The sequence below is a fragment of the Marmota marmota genome, unplaced genomic scaffold, assembly GCF_001458135.2.
Source record: "Marmota marmota marmota unplaced genomic scaffold, marMar, whole genome shotgun sequence".
Taxonomy (NCBI): domain Eukaryota; kingdom Metazoa; phylum Chordata; class Mammalia; order Rodentia; family Sciuridae; genus Marmota; species Marmota marmota.
This window is the reverse complement of record NW_026000093.1, coordinates 20,631,261-20,640,785: the sequence shown is the minus strand read 5'-3', so window position 1 is coordinate 20,640,785 and position 9,525 is coordinate 20,631,261. Positions and strand designations below refer to the sequence as shown.

The 9,525-nt window shown below is 38.3% G+C and overlaps 1 protein-coding gene across 2 annotated transcripts in view; it reads left to right on the top strand.

Moving 5' to 3' along the window:
* Nucleotides 1–9,269, top strand: part of Slco5a1 (solute carrier organic anion transporter family member 5A1) — a 136,844-nt gene extending 127,575 nt beyond the window's left edge. For both annotated transcript variants that reach the window (XM_048783027.1, XM_048783026.1), the window contains 2 exons: nucleotides 490–554; nucleotides 2,804–9,269. In XM_048783027.1, the coding sequence (XP_048638984.1) occupies nucleotides 490–554; nucleotides 2,804–3,258 (520 nt within the window). In that variant the 3' untranslated portion in view covers nucleotides 3,259–9,269. The remainder of the gene's footprint in view (nucleotides 1–489; nucleotides 555–2,803) is intronic.
* Nucleotides 9,270–9,525: the final 256 nt, after the last annotated feature.

Here is a 9,525-nt window from a genome sequence, read left to right as displayed (position 1 = left end):
TATATATATATATTTATTCTTTCTTTCTTTTACCTTTTTCCTCCTCTGGGAGAATTATGGGAGTGGTTTTCATTGGACACTTCTACCAATCAGGAAATTACAGGTGAACAGAAACAGGGAATGCAATATTTAGGTGAACAGAGACAGTGAATGGTATGTTTAAAATTTTATGAAATTTTTAAAAAGAACTGATTTTGTAAGTCCAATCAGAGATGCTTCTGCCCCTTCAGCTGAGATCCTTTGATCCTCAACCAGGGCTTACAAAGAAACAATTAGAGTTAATCAGATTTTCCTTTGAGTCGTTTTGGAGAGACCTTTATTCTGTGAGCTCCCAACAGCAGTCTTCTTGGCTTTTGTTACTAAATTCTAGTGGATTGAATATGTTTGCCCAGCATCTGGTTGATCCCTCGCTCCACACAGAACAGGCTTGATTTGATGTCTTTTCTTGGGACTACAATTTTAAAACATTTCTTTCTTCCTTCACTGTAGGTCTGTGGAAGATGAAGAGAGACCTTTTGCCCTGGGAATGCAGTTTGTTTTGTTGCGAACACTTGGTACGTCCCTGAATTTCCAAGCGTGCTTCTTAGTTCCTCCTTGCAACTGGCAAATACTCACTGTCCTTTAAAAATGGCAAGTCAAGTCATTTGTTACCATTCGTAGCTAGGAGTTTTACAGGTTTGTGGTGAGGGTACATTTCCTTATTATTTTTTTTTCATTTGAACTAAAAGCTGACAAGTTTATTTGATGAAAAAAAAATACCTCAACAAAACTGATTTTAGGTCAGTTTCTTTTTGACTGTGAACATAAACTTGGGCAAAATTCCCCAGACAGTTTTGCACAGTAGGAAATATTCAATGAAGACATTTTTAATCGGTTTGTTATCTTAGCATTTTTGGTCCCTTTACTCCTTTTTTTAATCTAGAAAGGAGATAAATTGGTGCTCATTTTACTTGTGAGAATTTCAATTTCTTGTTCTTTACAATAATTTACTTGGATTGAGCATACCAAGTTTTTTGATGTAAAGAAACTCTAAAAAGAATAATCAATCCCCAAAGCAACACCCAGAGATTACTGTCAAGTGTGGGTTCAAATCTTGGTAAAGAGAGAGAACACATGTGCATTCCTTAGTGCTTTGTAACTGTGAACAGAGCATAGAAAGAATAATTTTTCAAAGGCGACGCCCCCCCAGTGAGGTCTTGGGACAGCGAATGGGACCTGTGAAGAGAAGCCTGTTGCCTCAGTGTGTTGCTAACTGACTTCCTCATCAAGCTTATCTTTTCCTTCTTTAGTGTCAGCCTATCATTTTCTTCAGCTGCTGTTTTCCCCCTAGTAATCTTTATTATTTTCCACAGGGGTTGGGGGAAGGGTTTTTGATTCAAATTTCAGTTTTGAAGAATAAAACATTTCAAAATGGCATCGTCTTCCCCATTTAAAGCATTAATCCTCTCTGAATTCTCACTTTGTGTATGTTGGGGTTCATGGCCTACTCCATTAATGGGCACTTTCCAATAAACCCAGAAGGAAAATGCTTCTAGTTGCATTTAATGAGTGGCTTGACTTCTGTTACTGGTGACTTTGAAGGTGCTGGTTTTAAAAAGAATGCTGGTTAAAGGAAATTTGGACATGTGTACACATAGTTATACTTTGCATTGAAAACTAAAAAGTATTATTTTCAAAAAGGAAATTTGTTAACCAAAGGGGTGGCTGAATAGAAAAAGAAAAATAAAAGTTCCTTCCTTTTTCTCGGCTCCTCTCTGATGCCATGGAGTTGGGGTTATTTGGGATGGATTTGGAGGTAAAGTTAAGCCAGTGCCTCCTCTGTGCCCTCTTGCTGACGCTCTCTGGCTGTCCTGATAGATCCTTGGGCAGGAAAGCATAAAAGGTGTGGCTGTGCCATTGGGGTGACAAATTGACCAATGATTTAATAAAACAGTATGTGATAGTTAATAAACAAATCGCAATGGGCACAGAGTGGTTTCTGAGTCTGGAATTTAAAGGAGGGGTGGATATTTGTCAGATGAACCAGTCAGGGCACATTTGACAAAGCATGTGATGAAGGACATCTACTGGGTAGGCTTTGTCTGCTGGGATCAAAGCAATGTCTCTACAGTGTCCCAAACAACAAAGCTGCTACTCATCTGGATGTTTTATAAGCTTCAAAGATGAATTTTATGCCATAATTATTGCCATACCCTCAGCGCCCTTATACTAAAATTGCCATCTGATGTGGTGTCTGACTTAAGAGGGACAAGACTTGCCTCTTCCTCTTTCTACATCCAAGGACTAGGACTCAACCCACAAGAATTAGGTATACTGAATTTTGGTGGGCAATGAAGTGTTCTAGCCTCTTAAGTATTTATGACAAAATCCATTTTTTAGAAGTTTAAAAGGATTCTGTAGCTGCATCCTTAACAATAGACATTTTCCAGCTTTATTGAATTATAACTGACAAATAAAAAATGTATCTGAAGTGTACAATGTGATGATTACACATGTGTATGTATACACACACACACACACACACACACACACACACAAACACAATAGACACTTTTTAACTATCCTAAAAACCAGTAACACATTCTGAGTTGCAACATGGAAGATTTTAAGTGTTCACCATTTAGGGAATGTTTTTAAAATAAATTGTGATTAGATGATATATCTTTTAAAAAATCAAGTAACACAAGAGATTCACTTCCTTTAGCCAGTTTTTGAGCAAACAAGTACCTTGCTAATTTACAAGTCAGATTTCTTGTATAAGATGTACTGAATCTTTATGGTTTCTTTCTCTCCCCAACCCTAGCATACATTCCTACTCCGATCTACTTTGGAGCAGTTATTGACACCACCTGCATGCTCTGGCAACAGGAATGTGGGGTACAGGGCTCTTGCTGGGAGTACAACGTGACATCATTTCGTTTTGTCTACTTTGGTTTGGCGGCTGGCCTCAAATTTGTTGGCTTTATTTTTATTTTTCTGGCCTGGTACTCCATAAAATACAAAGAGCACGAACTGCAGAGGCAGAGGTGCAGAGAATTCCCACTGAGCACCGTGAGCGAGCTCGTGGGCCAGCCCAACAAAGCCGAGAAGAATGCCCGGACTAGATCATGTCCAGCTTTCAGCACCCAGGGAGAATTCCACGAAGAAACTGCTCTACAAAAAGGGATCCCATACACAGCACAGACCTACCCGGGGCCCTTCCCAGAAGCAATAAGTTCTCCAGACCCAGGGCTGGAAGAGAGCCCTGCTGCCATGTAGCCTCACTCCCGAAGCTTGAACATGGAAGACTTGTTTTGTTGGTTGAGTTGAATATGGTGGCTTGAGAAACACCTGTGCCTTCTCTCTTTTTTTAACCTCAACAGATACAATCCTCAAACCAACAAAAACTCAGTATACACAGCCACTGTCGATTGGGGGCTGGATACCTCAACAAGACTGAGAGCCTTTCCCCTCTTTTCTCCAAGGAGGAGTTTAGATACATTTGTTACCACTTTTGCTATGTTAATTTAATGCTCATGCTCCAATATGACATAAGGCTGAGGTCCCCGGTTAACAAAAATAGTGGGAAAGGCAATGGCTCTGCATATCATTAGCATACACTCCCAACAAAGGTGAACCTGACCCTGACCTTGCACTTGCAAATCCAAGTTTTTAGACATGAACACCTACTGTGAGTTCTGCTACAAAGCACAAATGAATCTGCCTCAACTATGCAATTTAATTGGAAAAATGTTAAGTGCAGCATGTTACTTTTGCTTATAGAGAATAAAGCAGATATGATTTTGAAAAGAGGAAGAAGCTGAGGTTCCTTAAAGTACTGTTAATAGCATTTTAAGCCATAGCGGAGTTGTCAATCAGGTAGAATTTTTCGGATGCTTCAAAGGAACCACATGCAGAGCATGGTGAGAGGAACAGCTATGTCATTTCATAGGACACATTCTCTTTCAGTTTGTCTTCCCCATCATAAGGTAGTTAGAGGCTGCTGAATCATAAATCTGAAGGCTCGAATACAAACTCCAGAATTCTTTATAAGGGGCTTTAAAACTAGTGTGCTACATAACATGGCTAGAAATTAATTTGAGATGCATCATGAAGAAAGAAACTGATGGCTTTCTCATCCAAGGAAATTGCTGCAGCAATCCCTTTAGCTCGTAAGGACTGACATAAGATTAGTTAAGAATTGCAACCTTGACATTCAAAATAGGTGAAGAAGAAACTCCAGAGGTAAGATTGAGTCCCACCTGAGCATTTTAGTTATATGCTTAAAGCACTGGAGAAATCTGTATTATTTTCTTTCTTTCTGTACAGAAAATTGCTGTGGCTGCTGCTAGAAATGAGTAATTAAATCAGGAAAGCTAAACCTGGGATATGAAAGTCACTTTGAATACAGGAGGAGGGAGATCTCTGGGCTGGACCTGAAATATGATCCTAAGTAGAGAAAATGATTTAAACTACGCCAGTCTTAAAGTAGACATGAATTCTACTTTATCAGAGTTAGAATCAGTTTGATTTACCTTTCCTTCCTTCCAGTGGAATGCCTGCCGTGATTTTGAGAGAGGATTTTTCTGTTTTTAAAGGCACTTTGGGTTCCTTATCCATCATTCTTTCCAGAACCTCCCAGCATATTATTTAGACTTAGGTGCCGCATAGGATGCTTTTTATGTGCTTCTTAAGATAGGTGCTTCCTGACAGCACTAATGGACTGACAAAAAGTTACTCATGAGCTTTAACTGTGAGAGACTGAAAGGTCCAAACACAAATAGAATTGTGTAGTCTTTCTACATAAGCCTATGCAGATATAGAGCTAACTTGGGAAACGTGTTCTTGTCTGGTTGGCCCTCTTCCATACAACAGTGGTAATTGGCAGACTGTCCCATGACTCAGGCTTTTTGGCTGAATCATCCTTATGTGGCTTCACAGGTGAAATCATGTGTCTGTTCCTTGGTTCAGAGTATTTTCCTCTTCACTTCGGAATGACATTGTTCAAATGGTTCTCTTGGTTGCAAGCAGTTTGCGGAGAGGGTAATCACTGTTACATTAAACAAAGTCTGCAAGTGTCTCAGGTGACAGGGACTTCCATTCATCCCCTGCCTGGGCTTGGCTCTCTTGCTGGGCTAAGATTGTAGTTCCACTGGTATCTGTCAAACTTTGGTCAATGTGGTGTACACTGACGGTTTGGAACTCTGGGGACTCAGGGTTCCTCTTTACCTCTGTGGAAGACCTTGATTCTTTTTAGAATGGAAAATTTCCTTCAGTGTTGGAGCTGTAGATGTGTAGAATGGGGAGGGGTGGTGGTTTCTTAATTTTTCTCTGATCATTGAGATACCACACTAAGACTTCTGGTGGAATTGGCACTGTTTTTTGGTATTAAGATTGTTGGACTCACCATGAGTAATTATTGTTCTTCCTCAAAAGGTCACCAGTTCCGCAGTCATCGACTGGGCACCAGCTACTTGTCAGGTACTATTAACCAATTAGCCTCTGAAATCCCTGGAATCTTTTGGGGTGATTGGGCCAGAGCTCAAAGAAATTGATCAGAAATGTGCACCACATGTTAATATTGTACTTCCTGATACTTATATATATTAGGTATATCATTGCTGTGTTGTTGGTAAAAATGTAGAATAAGTAGTATAAGTCTTGAAGGAGTGATTATTTTGGAATATGTACCGATTCAGAATTGTTCCCCAAATGCTTTGAGCTCTGGTAGCATAATTGGAATGTGACATAGCCAATTAAGCGACTATTTTGTAGATGATACAATCTAACTGTGTATATAAGTTCTTATGTGTTTGTTAATAAATTGGTCATGTTACTTTATAGTCACACTCCCATTATAAGTTTTTATTGTCACTCTTCATGCACATAGGCTTTAAATTACTTGTTCTGGCAAAAGGTCATCGTGTTCCTTTACCAACTCTGTAAATTACTGTATTATTTGCCTTTAATATGCAAATATAATCCTTGAGTCCATTAATTTAGAAACACCGAAAGAGTGGGTGGGTGGTTGGAACACATTCTTGATTTTGTTCATTGTATAAAATCCTTATTCCTGGTAGGTAGATTTATTTCTTGAAAACAGTTAACAGTCACTCAGAATCATGGTTTGGGGAGTGAGAGGAAAGGAGGAGCAGAGAGGACACAAATGATTATTTGTGGAGTGTTGACTATTTTTAGTGCTATTTTGTCAAACACTTAAATGTACATCATTCATCTTCATCCTTTTAATAACTTGCAAGGAGTTTATTGTTTTTGTTATTTTTTGGTGGTGCTGGGATTGAACTCAGGGCCTCACATGTGCTAAGCACAGACTCCACCATGCAGCTACACCCCCAACCTTGTTTTTGTTAATTTTAAAAAACAGATGTGAATGTGAAAGGTAAAGTAACTTATTTAGGATTGTACAGAGGGGCAAATTAAGATATAGGTTTCTCTCACTCCATTGTTCACTTTTTATGCTACCTAATGCTGAAAATAGCTTTTGGTTAATAAAGCAAGATGTGATTGTAAAATAGTGAGGTTATTTCATTATTTTATATATTACTGTTTCTGAAGAATAGAGACATTATTATTTCTTTGTGTAGATCGTAGAAAACACCTGTAGGAACCATCAGCATTTGATGTTTAACTAGATTTTTCAAAGTAAATTTCATTTGTTTAGCCAAGTGTAATATTAAAAATCACTTGTCAAAACAATACCTCAAATATTTTTATAGTTCATATTTAACATAGAACAAATCCAATTTGGGTGTTAACATCTAGTCTCAGCAGAACTTCTGAAGAGTTCAGATTTGTTGAATGGGAGCTTTGGGATTTCACATGTATTTTTTTTTCTTTCCTTCAGAATATTAACCTTTCTATTACTATTATTGGCAAACATGAATTTTAAGATTCCTAGTAAAGACTCAAAAATGAAGGGCTGGGGTTGTGGCTCAGTGGTAGAATGCTCGCCTGGCATGCACGAGGCACTGGGTTCGATCCTCAGCACCACATAAATGTAAAATAAAGATATTGTGTCCACCTAAAACTAATAAATAAATATTTAAAAAAATATTTATAAAAAAATGAATATATACAAAAATACAAACCAAACCACTGACCCTGATTGTTACCTTTAGTGCTGTGACAGTGCACTGCAGCACATGTTAGAAATAAGGAGGTGCCGCCAGAAATCAAACTCGTGCTCCAAAGTGGGTGAGCAAAGCAAAACTTTACTTCTGCCAGAACCACATGCTATCAGAACCCGGCTGGCTGCAGGCTTACCCCGCAGTCAGTCGGTGCATTTCTAAGTCTTAGGGCTGCCCTTTGCCCTGATTGGAGAAGTCAGGGTTACAACTTACCTGATTGGTTAATTTTAAAATTGGGGCAGGCAAAGGGGAAGGGCTACAGTTAGAATGGCTACAGTTGGACTCAATTAAGGCTGACTTGGTATAAATAAATATTTTGAAAATGGACCGCCAGACTTTTTATTTCTCACACACATGACTTGGAAGAATCAGGCTTCAGAGAAGGGAGCTAGGGAGCTGCTTCCTCCCCCCCCCCGCCCCGTAGGGCTTGTGTAGGTCAGGCCATCCTATATGTTCACTAACAACTGAGAAAATGTTTCTTCAGTCCACAATCCCAGCTTGCATTCTTTGGTGGACTTGGAGCCAGAATGCTTTTTTCTTTTCTTTCTTTCTTTCTTTCTTTTTTTTTTTAGCTTGTTTTGTAGAAACCTTTTGTGCACAAGGGAGAAGCTTCACAGTTTGGATAGACCTGAAATCTTTGTGGGAATTCTGTATTGTACCAGGGAACAGGAGGTTAGTCCAACCCTAGAGTGGTGGCCTCTGTGTGTGTGCTTAAAATATCATAGATGATAGAGAACAAGACTCTTAACCATTGATAAATGGGTGCATACTGAGTATTCTAAGTAGCAGATATCAAAATACTGTGTAACCCCAGAATTGCCTAGAGGACAGCTTACAAATGCTCTGTTTGACAGACTAGTAGGTAGCCTTTACACATCAGTGTGTTTCCTCTTCCATAATAAAGAGAATGTGTGGCTGGCAGGCGAGATTAGTTTCCTTGTGCACTTTATCTTTTCTGTCTTCTCTCCTTCATCTTCCAGGATTGCTGCTGACTACACCTGTCTCAGACTTCTTGTTGCGTTGGAATCAGATGTGTGTATGTTTAAAGAGGTTTCACTTTAAGCACTTCATTTTAACTCAGCCCTAGGGAGGGTTCTAATGTGACCAAAACCTTCCTTAGCTGTTTGCTTCTGCAATCTTGAAAAAAAAAATGCCTTGGTGCTAAAAATGATGCATGTTCACTACTGAATTCACAGTATTTCACTGTTAAAGGGTTGCATGTGCTTTGCATTTGGAAGTCTGGAAAAATACCCAGAAAACAAGCGCCCATTACTCTCATTTCAACAGTTAATCTATGAACTCTATGCTGCAAAAATGAAGAGTTCAGAAGGGAATACTTTTCTATGGAAAACTCAGTGCTTTTGATATTTAGTTTAGCCAGCTAGAATAATCAGCTGCTAAAAATAATTTCAGAGAAAGGTAAAAGAAAACTATTTCACATGATCTTTTCTTAGTTCTCCTCTAAAAACCCTACAGCCCTGTGAGGTGTTTTTAGCAGTGAGGTTTTGAGGGTGTCATCTTTTCCTGGTAGTCTATTCTACATGTCAAAATTGAAGGAGAAACAGTTATTGAAGGCTAAAGTAATTGTAAGGACATATTAAACCAAAGTGGTGAATGAAAGAAGCTTCAAGTTTGTATCTAGAAATTAAAAAGAAGAATCATTGGTAAAACTTGATAGTGGGCATTTTACTTAAGATATATACCTCTACCCAAAACACCAACTGTTAATTTAGAAGCATGAAGTGGGAAGATCAACCTCTAACATTTTAGTTTAAGGAAACGTAATACTGTGTCAAATAAATACCAAGTCGGATAAACTGGCGTTAGGATCTCAGTGGAGCGTGTGATCTGTGTGCGTGATTTTTCTGTATAGAGGTGTGCTTGTGACGAAAGGCTGTTTTTAGTTTGTTAAATAAAAAGTTTGATTTTGTGATTTTTAGGATTAATATTTATTTGGAGACCTGTTAGGGTAATTTAAAAGATGTTCGATTTTCTTGTGCTCGATGAAACCGATTGTCAATGTACTAATCAACCTTGGTTTACAACATCTTGAATACTTGATCATTGAAAATTAAGGTAAAAAAATTAAAAAAAGAAAAGAATAAAGTGTGTTGGATTGAAATTAATTTGTCTTTGAATTTTTTTTGAGAATTGTAGCAAGAATGCCAGTATGATCTCCCATCTCTTCCAAAAAATCAGCTTCTTATCCAACTGATAACTTTGTCTTGAAGCAGAATGTTTTATATGTAAGCTATTAGGATTACAGTTTTAAGAGCCTGCTGAAGCAAGTTTTCCATTGAGTCACCAAAGAGAATCCTTTTAAGTCATCTATCACTTATTTAAATTCACAACAGATTTTTTGGCTGCAGAACTCTGTGCATTATGAACTATGTGCATA